This window comes from Chamaea fasciata, unplaced genomic scaffold (assembly GCF_029207755.1).
Source record: "Chamaea fasciata isolate MVZ Bird 193981 ecotype frontalis unplaced genomic scaffold, bChaFas1.0.hap1 SCAF_3, whole genome shotgun sequence".
NCBI classification, from domain to species: domain Eukaryota; kingdom Metazoa; phylum Chordata; class Aves; order Passeriformes; family Sylviidae; genus Chamaea; species Chamaea fasciata.
Genome location: NW_027094088.1, coordinates 68682831 through 68702569, shown reverse-complemented (window position 1 = coordinate 68702569; position 19739 = coordinate 68682831). Strand labels below are relative to the sequence as shown.

Genomic DNA, 19739 nt, shown 5'->3' with positions numbered 1-19739 from the left:
TTGCTATGATTGAATAAAAGGGCTAGTCTGAATGCCTGCAATACAAATATTCATTAAAGGCACACACTCAAAAAGAGAAATGTTCTCCTCCCTAGATGGAGATGTCAGAGACAGGGGCTGAGAACAAATCCCATCAGTTAGGTTTCTTATGTGGCACTGAGATTCTGTGTCCATGGAACAGCTGAATAAAAGGAAAAACAAGATTGGTCAATAGCAGTGAACAAAATGATGAGGCTACATTCACACAAGAGAAGTATTTATCCCCCTTCTAACAATGGCACAGCTGCACAACGCTCTCAGTTGTTTCATGTATGCGGGAATGTTAGGGCCTGACATACACCAATGTATAGAGAACTGGAGTACTAATGTATGTGCAATATTGCTGCAAATATTAGGTAAGCACTTCCTCAAAGCAGATATTGTTAGAAAGAAAGAAATACAGGGAAGAATGGCTAGGAAACGAAGACAGCTGTTGCTGCTGTCCAGAGAGTTTCTGTTCTGCCACAGTGCTAAGAAAAGCTGTCAGAAAACAGATCCTTTTATGAAGTAAGAGAAGACTGGGAATAGACTGGGGAAAAAAAATTACTTACTGGCAATTTTGTACGTTGCATCGAGACAGACTGACATGTTTTCATGCTCCAGGGATAAAGGCAAGGACTATCACTCAAAGCAGAAATAAATATTTCATCCTCTCATCTCTACTTCTTTTAAAGGTCAAAAATTTTCTCAAATTGAACAATTAGAAGCAGCACATCAAATAAGCTATGAAAGGTTTGATAATTTTCATGGAGACTAATGGTAGATATTACTGACATAGTGATGTAAAGCTCTTTCAATTTTATACTGAAACATAGGAAAACAGAATACCTGTCATTTCATAGGTATTGCTTCTGTTTGTATATCCAATTTAAATGTAGTATCCAAGATCATAGAAACACAATCCTGTTCAGGTTAAAAGGCCTCCAGAAGTCATCTAGTCCAACACCCTGTGCAAAGCAGATCCAATTAGATCCAGCTGCTTGACTAATCCAGTTGAGTTGTTAATATCTCCAAGAATGGAGATCCAATGACTTACATGACAAAACTCTTTTTTTCCGCAATAATGACTTCGGGTATTTTTTAGAGTACTGGAGGATCTAATTCCCTGACAGCACCCTTTCTCCATATCATGTCAGAAGAAAAGTTAAGACTGCCTGGTCATGAGAATCATGACCATAACGGTAGAAGATTGATCCTCTCTTTGAGGGTTAGTAAATGAAAAATCTTAGAGGCAGAGATGACTGATTGCTAAACAGGTCAAAGACCATTCATTTAAATATGAATAACTTTACCAGCAAAAGCAAAAGCAGCTTTAGTTTAAAGGAAATGAAACCGTAACAGAGCTCAAGGTTTCCACCCTCAGAGTAAAGCCTCATTTCATCTACAACTTAAAGGTTGATTCTCAAACACACACATTATCCATGGAAAACAAAAAGGGAAGGACTGCAGAGAAGCTGGTTGCCAGGGGACTGCTGCAAAACCATGCCTGCTGGCTGTGACTCACAGGCAACTACTAAAATTTATCTGCATGTCAGCAGACCCTGCTGTACATCCCTAACAGTGACACACCAAGTGAAGACTGGTTATTCAGGTTTAAGCATGAGACACAAAATTCCTATTTCAGAACTCCTAAATATTTTTGAATTCGTATTGCTCCTAGCATAAACAGGCAGAAAAGCTAAAAGAATCCTGGAACAAAATACTTTCACAAGTACCCAAACCTTTGTAACATGATCCTCATTTTTAAAGAACAGTCCTTAGCACTGCTGAGAAATGTGGACTGTTTTGCAAAACATGTTCTATTTTAATTGTAGGAAAAAAAAAGTTGGGTTTTTTTGTTGAAAACATACACAGTATCAGATAAAAACTTGGTATATACACATGAATGCGTGTTTTAGGGAAGACCCACACTGCTTTTACAAAGAGGAGGTACACACAGTTATAGTTATTTTCCCTTGCAAGTGTTCCCCTGTGCTATGCGTTAGGCAAACCACGTAACAAATGTGCGAGCATTCAATCTATATTCTTAATTTTTTTTTCTTCCTTAATAGAGTTCTTTCTCTTCTAATATTGCTTCATCATGATCTTCTCATAAGCAGCAGTACATACAACAACAGATATAAGCTCTGTATACCAAGAAAACATAGCAAAGGCAGCTGAATCTCAATAGGTCAATCTGGGACCCATGATGTTGAGTTAGAAGTTACTGTTCCATTTTTTAGGGTCAAATAATATTTCCAAATGAAAATGCCAAAATAGATACTTGGCATGCCACTTACAAGAGCAAATTTCCCCAGATGAAGCTTATAATCAAGTAAGAATTTTTAAAACAAGCAAACTAAAATAAAGTAATACAACATTAATAAGAGTGACTTGGAAGGGGAGGCTAGTACATGAGCAGCTAGTCTGGAAAGGGCTTTTGGCAGAATCAAGCAATACCACAGATGGTGATCATATACTGCATCCTGATATGATATGCTCTTGGTTTGCTAAAAAGTATTCAAATAGTTATTTTCCTTTGTTGCTGCAGCTATATTAATAATGTTCATATTTATGTGCTGCAAGCATTCCTGTCTCAATTCCATAATTCAGTGTCCTCAATTAAGTCTTCCACCTAATGGCACCCTAACAGCTTTGAAAGGCTGCCACAACAGACTCACCATACAGCATATCATCAAACCAATAATTAAACCAATCTAATCAACAAATTAGGCTACATCACCTGTGACTGAGAAAATCATGGAGCTGAAAGACTTTTCACATTGTAGATATATATACATGCATATTTAAATATTTAACGTGTTGGCAGTTTTAATAATGTCCTAGTGGTTAAAAAGCACTTGTACTATTGGGAATTCAAAATGTGATCATGCTGGTTCATCTGACAACTTATTAAGTTGCTGTAACTTGAAGAAAAAACAAGTCAGAGAAAAGCCTTTTCAGCAAAATTCCTTCAGAGTTTCAGAACTTGAGAAGCATTCACTCCTCTCAAGTGCACCAAGGGTACAATTGTTGACAGAGAAGAAGGAAGAAAAATCTTTAACTATTTTAAATACCATATAATAATTACATTTCTGGGTTTACTATTTCAAAAGGTAAAAGCTCTTTTTTCCTGAATGACCACAACATGACCAAGGGTTTAAGCTGAAAGAATTAAGCAACTAGTGATATATTTCTCATTAAGTAATATTTCCTACTCAAGAATTGCTCTAAAGTTAGCAATTTTTGACTTCATTTATTACCAGCTTATCTTTTCCTGTCATATTCTGGTAACAGAAATGAATGGATGAAGCATTTTAAGATGTGCTGCTAGAAAAGGTTCTAGTTTTCTTTCAGAGACATCCACGCAAGACACTATGCACAAAAGCTCTACATTCCAGACCCAGTGACAATTTTCTACTGAGAATCTGAAAAGATGTTCATACTTCAAACACTGAGACTGTAAAATATATTAGTTCTAAATACAGCTATTAAGACAATGTACTTACTTAGGCTACTCAGTTGTCTGATTATATTTGCTAAGGAGATATTGGTGACACATTCCAATTCATTCTTGATACCTCGGGGTAGAGCCGTGTGGCACAAGTGCCTGGGGTCTATGTTCCTTTTTACCAGCGGCATTCTGAAATGTATCAGAGGACCAGCAAACCTGCAAAGAGAATAGACACAGTACTGTTATAATTTTGATTGTAAATATTTAAAATTCAGATTGTGTCTGAAGTTAAATTGACTAATCCTAGCAGGTAAAAATAGCTCCATAGTACTGATGGAATTCATTGCTCTGTGAGTATCTAAATATTTTCTTCTATGCCCAAAAGGAAGATTATTCCATTCTCTCTCTTTAAATCTTTACCTGATTCAGATGCCAGTGAAGTGACAATTTTTTACAGCTGATTTTTCCTAAACCCCCCACCCCCTAAAAAATACAGGAAAATCTCTGCAGTACAAAACTATTACGGAAAGATTGTGTTCTTGATGGACTACTTCCTTATTCGAGGCAAGCAAAGTCCAACAAAAAGTCCTCTTATTATGAGGTCAAAGTCGAACTAGTTATTGTCAATTACAGTCGAAGGGTAGATATGATTCATTCATTATGTCATGCTACCAGCAGGAGTCACCCTTCTAATCTGAACATCACTTCTAAATCATATATAGTCAAGGTAAGAAAAGAGATGTCGTCCTTCCCCCTACACTGCTACTGACAATTAATTCCGCTAACAATGTATCTTCCAAATATGAAAGTCTCCACAGTAGACTTGTAGTGCAATGTCCTCCAGGACTCCAAAACCCTATCCCTTCACACTTTTCAGATCCAAATGGTAAATACAGTAAGAGTCTTTCCTGGTTCTACAGACAGCATTAGAATTGTCTCAGGGTGTGAATACAGGCTGGTAACTTTCTGCACCCATGACACTGATTAGAAGGAGTTTCCCAGAGGCCAAGTTACATCCCTCATTTATTAAGACCCATCTACTAAAATTCTCCTTCACAAAAAGTTGATTCCCTAAAATTCTGTATTTTTCCATCATTTGTCATGTAACACTCTGACAAGACTTCCACTTGATATACAGAGAATGGTTACATTTAGTGTTGGTATAATTTGTTCTCCCTTCCCACTGCAGAAGAGATTACATTGCCTCCAGACTGAAAAGAAAACAGGTTTTTTCCAATGCAACCCATATGCAGTCCTAGTTCCTCAACCATCCAGCCTACCTGTTTCATCTGTCCTCTGCTTAGAAGTTTTACCCCAAAATGTTCGTAATATGCAGCCAGGGCTTTGTGTTGAGCCACAGAATGTATTTTCCCTACAGTATATATTTAGCCACTGTTATCCTTACTTGGTCAAAACTGAGAGGGTTTTTTTGCATAATAGGTGAAATAGCTGAAATTTTGCTGACCTAGAATGGGACAGTGAATTAGAAGAGGCAAAGGTGACTGTAAAGGAGTACTTTCACCTCGCAGACTGCTTAGATTTCTCCTTGCCTCATTTCCTGGGAGTATACTCTTTCACTGACGCCAGGGCTCACAGCTGAGGGACCCAGGTGGGATCCTTAAGTAGACCTGAGAAACACCTCTGTGTTTCCAGGATCTAACTGCATCTTGTTCATTGCATTTTAACATCACATCTACCACCCTTATTTTCTTGACAGAACAATCAAAAATATTCTATGCTTTTAACTTATTTTTATTTTCTAGAAATATCCCAAATCTTTCTAGTCACCAAGTACCTAAGCACTGAAAAGCTAGACTTTACACACAAACTAAATAAAATAAAAAATGCAAATCTGAACACTGTCTCAGATCGAAGCAAAGAAAAAATGTTCACGAACACTTTACTACAGGTTCGTTATCATGGTTCCCCAACAGAAAATAAAGGAACTATTCTGTCCCTGTCAAAGAAACACAACAAAAGATATGTGAGCAATGTTCTACAGAAGCAATTAAATATTAATTACAAAGTTGAGCCCTTTCTTGGTTACTGCTTTAATGATAGAGTTGCATAAATACCAAGTACACAAGTCTTTTAAAGATGGTTCAAACAAGTATGTAAATAAACATTTTCACCGAAAAATTTCACACTTTCAACATTTTCTAATATCTGAATCATGCTGTTGTGGCTGTCCTACACACACAGTGTAACAAGAAAAGGTAGCAGTAGAAGCAGTAAGTATGCTAAAAGGTGTAGTTTTCAAACAGGAATAAACTTGTAAGGGAAACAAACAACAGAAGATATAACTGACACCTTCAAAAATATGCCTAATGTTTGGAAGCTATGCAAAGCCTGAAGAGAAGATATTGACCAGAATCCCACAGAAACAAAACAAGGGAGGCAACAAAGGAAAATACCACTTAAACATGCTTTAAACAAAGGAAAAGGCATTTCACACAATGTTTAATAAATTCTGGAACTAATTGCCACAAGATGCTCTATACAACAAAAGTACCTGCTGGTGATTTGTCCACTACGGACCTCATATTCTTTGCAGTTTGTTGCAACCACTGGAAGGTCTTGATGATTCCTTCCCAACTGTAACTAGTGACCCCAACACAGGGAGTAACAGGTGTGCAACAGCAAACGGAACTTTACTGTACTCACACAATTTCTTCACTCCTATAAAAGATGTTCTTCCTAACGTAGTTCATAACAAGATAACTGAAAATTTCTGAAATTGCTATGTTTATAATGTAGCTTTAGAGCTGTGGTAGAGGAAAATACAAAAAAGACATCGTTACAATCTATTATATCCTTTAGGCAAAACGCAAAAAAAAATACACACACCCTCCCTGCCCGCCCTGGCCCCAGCTCCCACACCATACATTACCCAAGACACTGGGGCAGCAAAAGAAAAATTCACTCCTTTGAAATGAAATCCTGTCACCATGTCACTCCCAAGTAAGCCCTGGAAAGTATTCATAACCCCAGCCAGGCAGAAGAGAGAAGCAGCTTGTCAGTGCATAAGAGGATCCCTCGGTTGAGGTTACACGACACCTCCTCAGAGGTTTACAGCTCTCCTCCTGTCACACAGGTCTCCCTCCCCTCAGCTCTGCTGCTTCCCAGCTCAGAACCCAGGAAGGCAAGGGGTTCAGACACAACTACCTCCTCTCCCCAGCAATTCCATGCAAATCTTTGGAGGCAGCTCTTCTGAAGTGAAGCAGCACTAGTTTACACTCGGTTAACTGCAAGTACTTTACTCCATAGTGATCTTAAAATGAAACTCCTCTTTACAAAGAGATGCCAATGTCTTTTGGAGAGCCACTATTGAAAACTCTTCTGCCCCATCTTATACATCCTTTAAAGCACTCTGAATCCACTTGAGAAGCCAACTCTAATCTTCTTTGCAAAACCCTTTGCTACTTCAGTTGCACAATGGCTGGCACAAACTCATCCCCCCCACAAATGCCTCGAGTATGAGTAAAGAATACAACTGTGTGTACATAACGCCTGCCTAATGTTTTTGTTAAGCTGCCATGCTTTCGTGTGTGATTTTTCAGGCATTAGGTAAAATGTTCGAGTAGCTTTTCAATTAGTTCCTATTACTTAAAAAACTAGCAAAACAACAGCACTAAAGAGAGCTAATTAAAATATTTTCAGAACAGCCTTAATGAGATTCGACCACACTTCTTATCAAAAAAGCAAGTTGTTGAGTGTGTTGCACAGTCCTCTTCAGCTATTAGGGGTCTTAGGGTGTGAGTGAGGGTCTTTCCTGTCTCACAGCTCTCAAGCACTGCTGGCAGCAGCTCAGAAACCTGCTCTCAGGGCACCTGCCCCCCACACCCACAGCCCCTGGCTCTGAGCAGCACAGTGTCCCCGGCTGCTGGTGCTCAGAGAAGGCCCTGGGGGAGCACTGGGGTCAGAAACAAGCAACTACCTTCCCTTTAACATCCTCCCGTAGAAATATTTCAGAATTGAAAGATGTGGGGAGAAATGTTACGTGATTTACTAGAAGCTTGTGAAAAATCTGAGATGTCAGTGGTCACAGTAATGATTTAGGTTTTCTAACGAGTACAGTAAGACAAGTAGGAATGAAAGCACAACAATAAGACGGGGAAACCTGCCCAACGGTTTAACTAGAAATTAAATTACACGTCAGTTTCATTTTCAGAAAACTAATGAAATTTTATGATCACATGGTTTTTTTTATCAAAGTTTACTTCTGATTAGATTACATTTCATCCTTACTAAAATTGCCATTGTTTTCTTAGCATTAATGAAAGATATTAATCTATTATTTTTTCTATAACATGCTAATAATCCAGCACTGAATGCCCTTGCTTTGATGGAGTCAAATTTATTTCCAGCTATTTCTAGAGTATATCTTTAGACCTCAGTATTACACTACTACTAGTGATTTTCCTTTAACAATGTGCAACAGCAATGCCTTTCATATGCCCCATTTAATTGATCACATTCCAGCTGCTGGCAGAACAGACCACAGTTTCAAATGCAACAATCAATTTAACACTTTCCCCACCCACTCTAGGAAACTCAAATAGAATATATAATAGTTTTTATATTTGCTTACATAACTGTGTACTAACTGCATCTACGCTATATACAAGCTAATAAAAAAACCTTAAACATGTTAACAAATCTGGTAAAATCAGAACTGCATAACTTAAAAAACCAAGTTCATTAAATTTTTTAAATTATATTACAAGACATCATATTTCATACCAGTTGTGGAAAATCCAAAGATGATGTTCTTATAATGCACATCTCTACTATGAAAGGCAAATGTGCAAAGAATTTGTGCTCCTCCTTTTTCTGCAGATCTCACTGCAAGATCAAGATCAGGTACAAGTTGAAAAAGAAACGGACACCTATAGTGTGGTGTCCTTCAACAAAGTAGGCCACAACCACCTCCTGCTGAGTCAACATAACAATTTTAAAACTCTAAAGGCAATTAACATCCCTTAAAGGATACATAGCGGAACTGACAATATGACAATTGACATCTTAAATAGGCAATTCAACAGAAATGTGTTAAAATTACAGTTTTGAAATTCTTTTTGTTGTGAACCATGGCACAGAATGGAAAACCTTGTCCTTGGAACCTTTCCCTCAAATCTCAGTCTTCTGCAACTCACTTTCAAAGATTTTTTCTAACTCCAAATAACTAGGAAAAGACTTTACTGTAACTAAAAAAAAAAGGTGAAATAAATGTGGAATATATTACTGGAATGTGATGTTGACATCACTGCTCTTCAAGAACGAGCATAAAACAAATTATTTGCATCTTAAGACCTCCGATACTAGATTGCCTATTCAAAAAAGTTCTTACACACTTACAGAATCACAGAATATCCTGAGCTAGAAGAAATCCATCACGACCATCAAGTCCAACTCCTGGCCCTGCACAGGACACTCCAAGAATCACACCTTGTGCCTGAGAGTGTTGTCCAAACACCTCTTGAAATCAGACAGGCTTGCTGCTGTGACCACTTTCCTAGGGAGCCTGTTCCAGTGCCCAAACATGCTTTGGGTGAAGAACCTTTTCCTGATATCCAAATTAAACCTCCCCTGACTCAGTTTCACACTGTTTCCTCAAGTCCTGTCACTGGTCACAAGAGTTTGGTCAACCTAAGGAGCAATGCCTATAGAGGGCATAGAATGGAAGTTAATAATTTCTATTTTAATTAAACCACAGAGTCACTACAAAAATATTTAATATTTCATTTGTAGTCACAAATATAAAAAATACTGTTCCCCAAGTAATAACAACAGCAGTCTCCCAAAATGTTCTCCAAATATTCTGTTGCTGAACTGAAGGTAAGATTATTCAGGGATAGATTAATATGTCAATGCATCACTGAAGCCTCTAGCTCAATAACATTGTATAAGGAAGCATTTGATTAGCAAGACAGTAATTAACAGACTGTGAAAACAACCTACCTGATATAACTATAAAATATATTTAAAATTAATTTGTAACATTTATTCTGTGTTTATTATTGACTGACTACTGCATTGTATTAATTGTCTGTGGCAATTAGTATTTTCCTCCTGTAGAACAATCTGTAATCATCTCAGCACATCTGTCACATCAGATAAGCAGAAAAGAGAGCACAGTCACAAATACGAGTAGGACTTGAGTTCTACTCAATCTCTAAGGCATAATTACAGTGTTAAAAAATGATTTTTCAGCTACTACCATCCAGCCAATTTTCTCTCAGATGTGTATCACAAGACTAGAGTCTCTCCCCCATGCCTGTATGCACACCTGCACACACAACTGGACACTAATCTTTAAAGAGCATGAAAAAAATATTTGAAAATCAATTTGGATTTGATTATAGGCACAAACTACAGCCACATCTACTTCCTTGTCAAAATTTAAAAGTTTAATATTTATTCAGCTAAACAAATGAAAAAAGGTCAATATTTTTTTACATTAAAAAAGAGCTGTATTTTAAGCCCTATGTAGCTTGTGACCACCATGAATTAGTATTGTAAAAGTGAAGGCAATTTTGGCAAGCTATGCAGGGAAACAAACTGAGTGATTAATAATTTGTACGCTGACTTTTAAGAGCTTTATCTGTGATATATTAGCTTTTCCAGAAAATCTTAAATAGCCACTGTCACTGAGATGACTCTGGTGATGGCAGTATCAGCAGAGTTCTCAGTATGGGCAACAGTGCAAAATACAACTCCCCAGTACAACCTCATTAACAGAAACAGCAGCAACATTTCAAAGGAGAAAGTTGACATATCAGTTCATAATTACAGGGACTATCTCAAGTTTGAGAGGAAACACCTGCATATTTTCAGCAAGTGAAACTGCAATCTGGGTCAAGTCAATGAGCTCAGAGTAACAAAATGCAACATCATAGCAGGCAGCAACCACTTCCCACACTGTGAGTCCAGCCCTCAGGGCCTGCACACCATTTCCCATTCTGCTGGTAAAAATCATTTACCTTTCATCTCCAGCTACAACCCGCTTTTTAACTTTGGGCTTTCCTCAGTGTCCGTACTCACTTGTCTGGAATTCCTCCCACCTGGCCCCTCTTGTCCCAGTATACAGGTGGGAGAGATTGTCACCATCATTTATACATTCCTCTCCTCTCCTCTCCTCTCCTCTCCTCTCCTCTCCTCTCCTCTCCTCTCCTCTCCTCTCCTCTCCTCTCCTCTCCTCTCCTCTCCTCTCCTCTCCTCTCCTCTCCTCTCCTCTCCTCTCCTCTCCTCTCCTCTCCTCTCCTCTCCTCTCCTCTCCTCTCCTCTCCTCTCCTCTCCTCTCCTCTCCTCTCCTCTCCTCTCCTCTCCTCTCCTCTCCTCTCCTCTCCTCTCCTCTCCTCTCCTCTCCAATTTCTCTCTGATTACATGTACAGAGCAAAAACTTAAGGTATCCTAAATACAAGGAGAGAATATTCAGGTCAATATTGGTTTCTTTTTCCCAATAGAAGTGGAAAATGCAATAGGGTGAAATATACAGCATGTGGATTTTGCAAATCTCATCCCTATTGTTAAGCAGAATTCCTATTAATGAAGTGGAATTCAAACACAAACAATTCAGAGAGAACCAGCCTACTAACTGTGGCTTTTCAAGACGGGTTCTTTTTACAAGGTTAAACTCAGCTTGATTTCACATAACTGAAGATTATTATTATTCCTTTGTTTTTCACCTACGATTTTCCAGAATATGAAAAAGTACCCACTGATTTGTCAATTTATTAAGCATCAAATGTTATTTCCATCATTTCTGACTACCTTTGCAACAGCTTCCATCTTACTATGGTGTCTTTTAAGTCATTCATGTCAACTTTAACAAATCTACAGAAAAAAAAATATCCAGCCATCATTACTGCAGTTAGTTATCTTGCTAATAACTGTTCATCTTAATAAAGAAGAAAAATTTTACATCAAATTGCTCTTGGAAAAAAAAATTAAAACCAAATCAGGTTCAACACTACCTACTCCGAACAGCAGGACTGCTGGGGGCAATAAGGCACGAAGCCAGTTACATTTCCAGCTTACAGACAAAATTCAGTGCACAAAGTTAGACATGACACCATTTAGCATGTCTATAGCAAGAAACATTTAGACTTACAAATTTCCTTCACATTAAGTATGTTAAGCAAAAAAAGAAACAATTATAATTTTTTTTTGTATAACAGCTTACTTCCAAAATATATATTACCTAAAAAACACAGAACACACAAAGACTAAAATTTCTGATAAAAAAAACCTCTCATAGATCTATTAAAAAATAAAATAACATCAGTGAGGATTTCCAGATCTTAGATGCGAATTAATTGGTATTTAGGCTTGGTTTTCCTTATAATTCTACTTCTTAGTATCTCAAAAAATAAAACTTTTGTTACATGTATGATGATCCAAATCCTTCATGACCTATCATATTTTAAATTTACAAAACAGTAAATAATCAGAAACTGGATAGAACAGAATTGCATTCTTCAAATCCAAATGCTAAAGATACAAAATACTAATCACCAATTTCTTTCCTTGCAATATGGCACTAAATTACAGTGAAGACTTACAAAATCAATCTTCTGAATAGTTAACAGAAAAAATTACAATCATTATACCCAAACAGGCACAAATCGTAATGATAGTTCACCAAAAAATTATTGAAATTAAACAAATGTGTCCATATGTTAATGGAGAAATATTTAAGTCATATGGAACCACATCTCACTTCATTGTTAAGATATTAATAAAGAAAAAATAGGGACTTCATGCACTTCTATTTCTATTAAGCTTTCTGAATTAGTTAATTTAAAAAATATAAAGCATATGCGCAACATATTTGTATAACATACACGTACAGACTCATATGGTTACCTCAAAATAGAAATATTTTAAATTATTATATGTACGACTAGAAAAAGAGCTGCAAAATTTCTTAGCAGCATTACTAAATATTATTCAGAATCGCCCATACTCATTAATTTTCTCCTAGTGAGCTCCTGTCAGGTCATTTGATTAATAACAATTTTGGAAGTATCCTGGGTTCTAATTTAGGTACAGCCAAGAATGCTTAAATTAATTTTTGATTACAAGTTTTCCTCTTTTCCCCAAAGGCTAAAAATGTATTAATGCATAACATAGTATGGAACTTGAAATTGCTTTTTGAGACCTATGTTTTATCTGATGACATTTTTTCTCTCTGCATTAATCTAGTCTTCCTGTTAACAGCTTCTATGTATAGTGTATAACACAAAAGCTCTATGATAGATTGCAACAAAAGCTCTTTATTATAGTCTTGACAGAGACAGATAACTAACCCAGCGTTAATTTAAAATCAAAACCTTAGGACCAGAACTAAAGGTACCTTTTTTTGTGGTTTAAGTATATCTTATCATAACATGCTACCTTCGAAATTTTCTACAATTTTTCTTGAAAAGAAATATTCCATACATTAACAGTTACCTTTGTTACATAGCCCTTTGCCAATCCAGGATAAGACCTATTAACGAGCACTCGTGAATCTTACACAATCTTACAAAATCTACCAAATGCACAAAAAACCAATGCCAATATACTTCTGTTGCACAGACACAACAACCTGCTTTTGAATGGACAATATTTTGTGGCAGCAAATTGTAAACATTTAAAGAAAAGGTACCTGAACTTCCTGGCCGCCGAGCAAAGCAGCCTGGTAGGTACTGGGGGGATGAGGTGTTTCACCCTGGCTACGGCGCTCAGCGGCTGCGTTCCCCATCGGCACGGTCCGGTCCGGACAACTTCCAGAGCTCCTCACTCCGAGGGAGCCCCCGGGCTGGGGCTCTGCTGATCTCAGCCAACACCTCCCACGCTGCCCCTTCCAAACAGGCTGGCTCTCGCACCGAGCCATTAGAATTCAACACACAGTGTCCTGCCCTAACAACAGGGCTGTCCTTACAAAGGAAACACAGACATGCTCCCCCCCGCTGACCGAACTGCCCTTTTTCCCCAGACACAAGTGGAGAACCCCCTGAAGGCAAAGTGATCAGGAAATAATTATTCCTTCGGTGCCAAGCTACAATGGGTAAATATTAAATTATGATGTGCCAAAAATAAAAGAAATGAGTTCCTGTGCATTGGTGAGGAAAGGAAGGAAGGAGAATACAGGAATCTGGGCATTGTGTTGATCTTACCGACAAATCTGAGAAAGAAATTGCATATTTAAAAAAAAAAAAAAAAGGGTAGGGAATCTACAGGAGTAATTAGACTTGTGACCAATGTACAGAGGACTGTGACTAAGAAACATCACACAAGGCAGGAGCTACTTATGCAGTTCCTGTATTCTAATTCAGCAGTGATACACATTATATTGCCTAGTACTCCCTTACTAAACTAAGTAACAGGCGTCAACAATGACTATCTGCAGCTTTTCCCCCCTCAAAACATTACTGGAGATTTGAGGAAGTGGTGTTAGCACTGCAAGAGCCACAAAGGAGTCATGTATTTAAGACAGAAATCTTTCCTGCACTTTATGCTATGACACCAAGTGCCAAAATGCATTTTATGCTTAGATACCAAACCCACAAATGACAGATTATTTGGTTTGATTTTCTTTTTCACAGTTTTAAAGAAAGAATTAAGATATACCAACTATCAAGTGGGATATAAAGATGTGCAATAATCATCTTATTACTACTAGCTAAGCTTCTTTGTAGATGAGTTTCCCCCCTTGTGAACAATGAAATTCCTGAGAAGAGGATTTGTTGCAAAAATGTCAATGCAGAGAAACGTTTTTCCCGGTCTACTGCCATTTATGTTACTTAACATGTTTGAAGAGTCATGCTGCAGAAAAAAGGTATTAACATCTACAGAGAAGCTGTTTACTTTTGAACTGAAATGTTATTAAATATTCCACAGTCCAGAAACACTGACGATGATTTAATAACGATTTATATTATTGTGATATATAAAATATTTTTAAAATATTATTTTAATAATGATTTATACTGTGGCAGGCTAGGAACAGATCATTACCTCCTCGATTTGGTGTAACAACAAAACTCCCCACTGAAGTGTGTTAAAGACTTGCTAAGTAAAGACTGGAGGACTCAGATGTGCCTGTTTTCTATGCAGTGAAGTGCTGTTTGGGACAATAATTTTTCCATTCAAATATCATCATCTTAAATAGGGTATTTCCAGTAATTTCTTGGGTAACCTCTAACAACTAACTATATATCACACATACAAAAATGCGTCAATTCTCCCTCTTCCCTTCTGAGCTTTGCTTTTAATACACATTAATTCTTATTTCTCATTGTTTGTAACATTGAGGTATTTATAGATGTCACACCCTTTCTGTACTAGCAATTCTACTAAGTTATAAATTTCTATTCTTATTTAGCAGAAAAAAAAATTGAGGGGTCCAGATGAGGACTACAGAGCTGGATCAGAGGGCCGGTGCACCTCTCCTATGGAGTTGAGGTTGCTCATTCTGGAGGAGAGACAGCTCTAGGGAGACCTTACAGCACCTTCCAGTACCTAAAGGGGCCTGCAAGAGAGATAGAGAGGGACTTTTTACAAGGAAACACAGTGATAGCAGAAGGGAGGATGGCTTTAAACTGAAAGTTATAGTTAAATAGATATTTAATGTTTAGATTAGATATTAGGAAGAAATTCTTCACTGTGAGGGTGATGAAGCACTGGGACAGGCTGCCCAGAGAAGCTGTGGATGCCCTGTTCCTGGAAGTGTTCAAGAGCTCTGAGAAACACGGCCTAGGGGAAGGTGTGAAACTAGGTTATCTTTAGAGGTCCTTTCCACTATAAATAATCTTGTGTTCTGTGAATACCTTTAATTATGACATCATTTGTTTCTATTGCCTACTCTAAATTTGCAACTACATAAATTCAATCTTGCAAATTCTTCCCCCAGTTAAGTTTCTTGTTTGGATGTCCTTTAAAGGTTGAAGTCTGAGTTCCAGACTCTCAAACTCCTGGTCCTTTAAGTAGCTGGTCTGGAACAAAATGAGATTCCTTACAGGATGAAATTTAGAACTTGCAATAGCAAGGTTTTTTTCTATTAGCCTGATTTATATGACTTCCTGTGAATAAATATTTACACAAAATCAAGGAAACTAGTCATGCCAATACTTATTAAGAAGAAATGTGAGCTATTTGTCCTTCTGTCATAACACTGATTAAGGATTATATAAAAGAATCAGTATACATATAGCAAATTCATGTAGCAAGTAGGGATTACATGCATGAAGATTTTTAAATGTGCTGTATTTTAATAAATTAATTTTAATATTCTATAGTTTGTGCAAGCCATACTTTAAACACTTTAAAATATCTCATAAGGAAAAACTTATTTTCCAGACAAAATTAGATTTCTTTATAATTCTGTAAGCAGCATTTAAAGTCCTCATATTTACATAAGTAGTTTCCTCTAAATTTAAATACGCAAGTTAATTATAGCTAGCATTTATTTTCACTGTCCATGCCTGAGTTTGAGAAGTATTCTGGCCATGAAATGAATAAGTATTGATGAAAAAACTGATTATTTTGTGAAGTTTAGAACTAATTAAAGCTAGTCCTCTCAAGGCTTTCATGTCATGGTTGATCATGAGCTTTAACTAAAGCTGTTCTCATAATTGGGATATCTGTAGAATGCCTTCCCTCTCTGGTTTCCTCTAGCTATTTACATGTAAACTAACACTGTCACCTTTCCATTGCCTGTAACATTTGCAAAGACATACATTTTAACAATATGTACAGAAGCTCAGCAACGTTTCAAATATCTGTTCCCTACGAAGCTTCTCTTAAATTTGACAGTCACTTCAAAATATTGAGATGAAATAGGAATCAGACAAACAGACAAAGAATGACTGCATTCACCTCCTTTTCTTGACTCCAGGTTTGGAAACTTGATTTTTAAAATTTTTAAGTTGGTTTTGTGCTATGCATCAAACAATCGTTATTTAGAGCTACCAGCTTAAATAACTGAAGGCACAAACATGAAAGAACAACATTTTGAAATTCCCACATCCTTGTACTTTATGATTTGGACTTGGAAATACAACATCCATGCAAATGAAAACTACAGTTGGCAAACCGGAGATGCCATCTCAGTTTCAAGCAGAGAGAAATTATTCCCATTTGGAAGCTTTTCAAGGGAATTTCACTGCGTCAGAAGAGTGTTTTCAGTTGTGCATTCACCTTACATCAGGCTTCTTAACAGAGGGACAGTAAAGGTACACCTACATGGCTTATGGCATCAACAGGATTAAGTCACTATGAGCAAAAAACCTGCAGGTACATATTTATCAAGGAATAGAAGGTGTTCTCAGTCTGCAGGGAAAACATCCTCAGGCCCACTACAGGCGACTACCATAGCACCTTCTATGATAAGGGAAACACTGACAACACAGATCTCCGTTGGCTCCTTCAAGGGAGTCAAGGGAACACACACAGGAAAAAAAGGTAAATCTGTTTATTCTTGATACAAAACAGCAAAAAGATTAGCCCAGCCAGCCATGAGGAAGGGCAGATCTAGTAAGGGAGTTAATAAAGTTGGCTCTTTCTCTCTTAACAAATATTTAGCAGAGAGTAGATAGTGAAAGAATAGGGATGTAGAAATGAGATTATCTTTAGCTGTCTCTACAGGGAGCTCTGAAAAGATAGCTTGGAATTGTTAGACTTTGAACTAGTACATATAATTATCAAGTAATAAAGATGCCTCAAAGGTAGATAATGTAAGATCTCAATAATTTCAGTAATTCCTTTTGCAATTAAGATATGCTAAATGTAGAAATTCAGAGAATTTAGGACACAGTATTAGACCAGAACTGTATAAAATGCTACTTATCAAATACTGGTGCTGCCATCAAAATACTGGTTTCAAGCATAGGAAAAGATAGGAAATGGATGTGTCTGTGAAGACACCAACATAGTTGCTTCAGCTGCCTGTGAGGATAGCAGCTGGAAATCACCGTGGCCAGGTCAATCCTGGAGTTTCCACAGGATCCCCAGAAATCACACGTGCCTAAAAAGAGGCATCCATTTCATTCACTTTTTTCTCTTTTTTTTAACCAAGGACATACGGAACAAACAGGAAATCAAAAAGGCCTCCACGTGCTTCAGGTTAACTCTATCTACTCTCCTTGAAGCACAGGCACCAAAGGTAGGATGATTCTTGCTTCCTGAACAACAGCCTGATGTTTGAAGAACTCACTCAAGAAATGGAAAGACTGATTAAAGGATGGACACAAGATTAAGAGGAATGAATTCATGCCTTCCTTACTGCAGTAATCAAAAGCATTACACCACAGAACACTTTTGTGTGAAGGCACTTGAAACCAAGCAAGCAAATAAGGAAGTTAAATCCTATCCAGAAACTGGGATATTAGTTGCAAGTGGCTGAATTTAGTTCCCAGATCTCAATCCCAGAAAAAAATTATGCACATAAAACATATATATTTTTTTTTCATTAGATAAAACCACTTCCAGAATTATTGAATAGAAAATTAGATATGCATCCTTACAGTTTAATGTCCTGGTCACTTGAAAGGCATTTTTCCATTTTTCCTCTATTACTTAGCCCTTTCTCCTTTGGAAAGGAGAAGACATAGGTTTAAATCACCTATCTTGAATGTTGTACCCATATTTTTCAGTGTTCTAATATGACATAACCAATGAAATGTTCTCAGTCAGAGACAGTAATGACCACTCTCAGATGAGGTGAAATTGGTCATAGATCTAATCCCCAGCTCTTTTCGAGCTTCTCCTGGGAATCGTAGAGAATTCAGGAGGCCATCCACATACCTAGACAAATCAGCACCTCAAAGCATGTGTGGGTGGCTTAAGCTAAATGTCTCAATTAGGCAGGGAGGAGCTTAATATATTTATAAACATAGCATTAAGCAGTCTTGGAAAATTAAGAGATTTTACTATCTGTGATGTTTATATTTTGGGTAGGATATGTCATGCTTAAACCACAAATCTAATCCTATGTAATGCAAAAGACAATGCTGTACAATCCTATTTATGAACTAAACTAATCAAGCTCCACCTTAAATCTAGTTACAACCTTGACCCTAACATCAAATTAAATACAATTCTCTCCCTAGAAGACAAAAGATAATATGTCAATGCCATTCTAGATTAATAATTATTAATTTTTTCCCATTTTAGAAGTGTTCTTCACTGACCACTTCCCTTTACAAATTGTGTCTCCAACTGTACTTTTATGCTTTATTATCTTTCCTGTTTTACATAACAAAAACATATTATAACTGAATTAAAGTTCATTAAAACCAGGAAATAGTATGCCTGTCTGAGGGAAGGACAAGTTGTGTAGCCAAGGAAGTTCAGAATACTTTGATTAACACGTGAACTTTGTTTCAAGTCAGGAGGTGCTCTTTGGATATTGATTCAGGTTATTTTATTAACTTACAGATGAGAAAACTGTCCCGGAGTCTAGAATTAGTACACTGAAATACCCGTCAGGAACTCACACAATCTGAAGACATCCCAGAAAAAGAATGGATGTGGAATTCAACATGGGATTCATAATGATGGGCTACATGGCACAGAATATCTAAGTCACTTGGTCTGTGGGAAGAGCATGTAGGCTTGGAGGTGTTTAAAAGACATGTAGATGTGGCACTTGGGGACATGGTTTAGTGATGGCCTTGGCAGTGAAAGGCTATTGATTAGACTCCATGGTCTTAAAGGTATTTTGAATCAAAATGATTCTATGAAAATTTCATGGGAAAATTCATCCAACAAATTCAGAGAGTTTTTTTATAAGTAAAACTAGCAAAATAATTAATAAATATAATATTTCTATGTAGTAAAATCCTGATTACAATGATAGTACAGAATATTTTTATACCACTAAAATTCTTAGCAACAAACTTGAAAGATTAAAAAAACCCCCATATTTTCTATTTTTCCCAATAAATGTTATAAATAAAAAAAAAATGTAAATAAAATCCTTGCCTTACCCTATATAGCACAACATTAGATGCAATCAAATAGTAACAGTCTGCTTGGTTACTCTCGGTTATTCTGCAAGATCTTCCATCAAAACCTTTATCAAAAAACCAGAGAAAAACCAAGTAGGAAAGTAAAAAGCTTGCTCAAAAAAAAAATACTACCTTTAATGCAATCTGAAATAAATTAATGCTTCTGAATGCAACAAGTAAAAGCTAAAGCAGTCACCAAATGCCATTGATATTACTTGCAGATCAATGCTACAAGAGACATGGCTATGCACGTAATAGAGTAGATAATGAGT

At 37.0% G+C, this 19739-nt stretch overlaps 1 protein-coding gene across 2 annotated transcripts in view; it reads right to left on the bottom strand.

The window, feature by feature from the left end:
- The window catches only part of WASF1 (WASP family member 1), an 85834-nt gene that overhangs the window by 24555 nt on the left and 41540 nt on the right, over nt 1-19739 (bottom strand). For both annotated transcript variants that reach the window (XM_066179424.1, XM_066179425.1), the window contains exon 2: nt 3528-3688. In XM_066179424.1, coding sequence (XP_066035521.1) covers nt 3528-3660 — 133 coding nt within the window. In that variant the 5' untranslated portion in view covers nt 3661-3688. The remainder of the gene's footprint in view (nt 1-3527; nt 3689-19739) is intronic.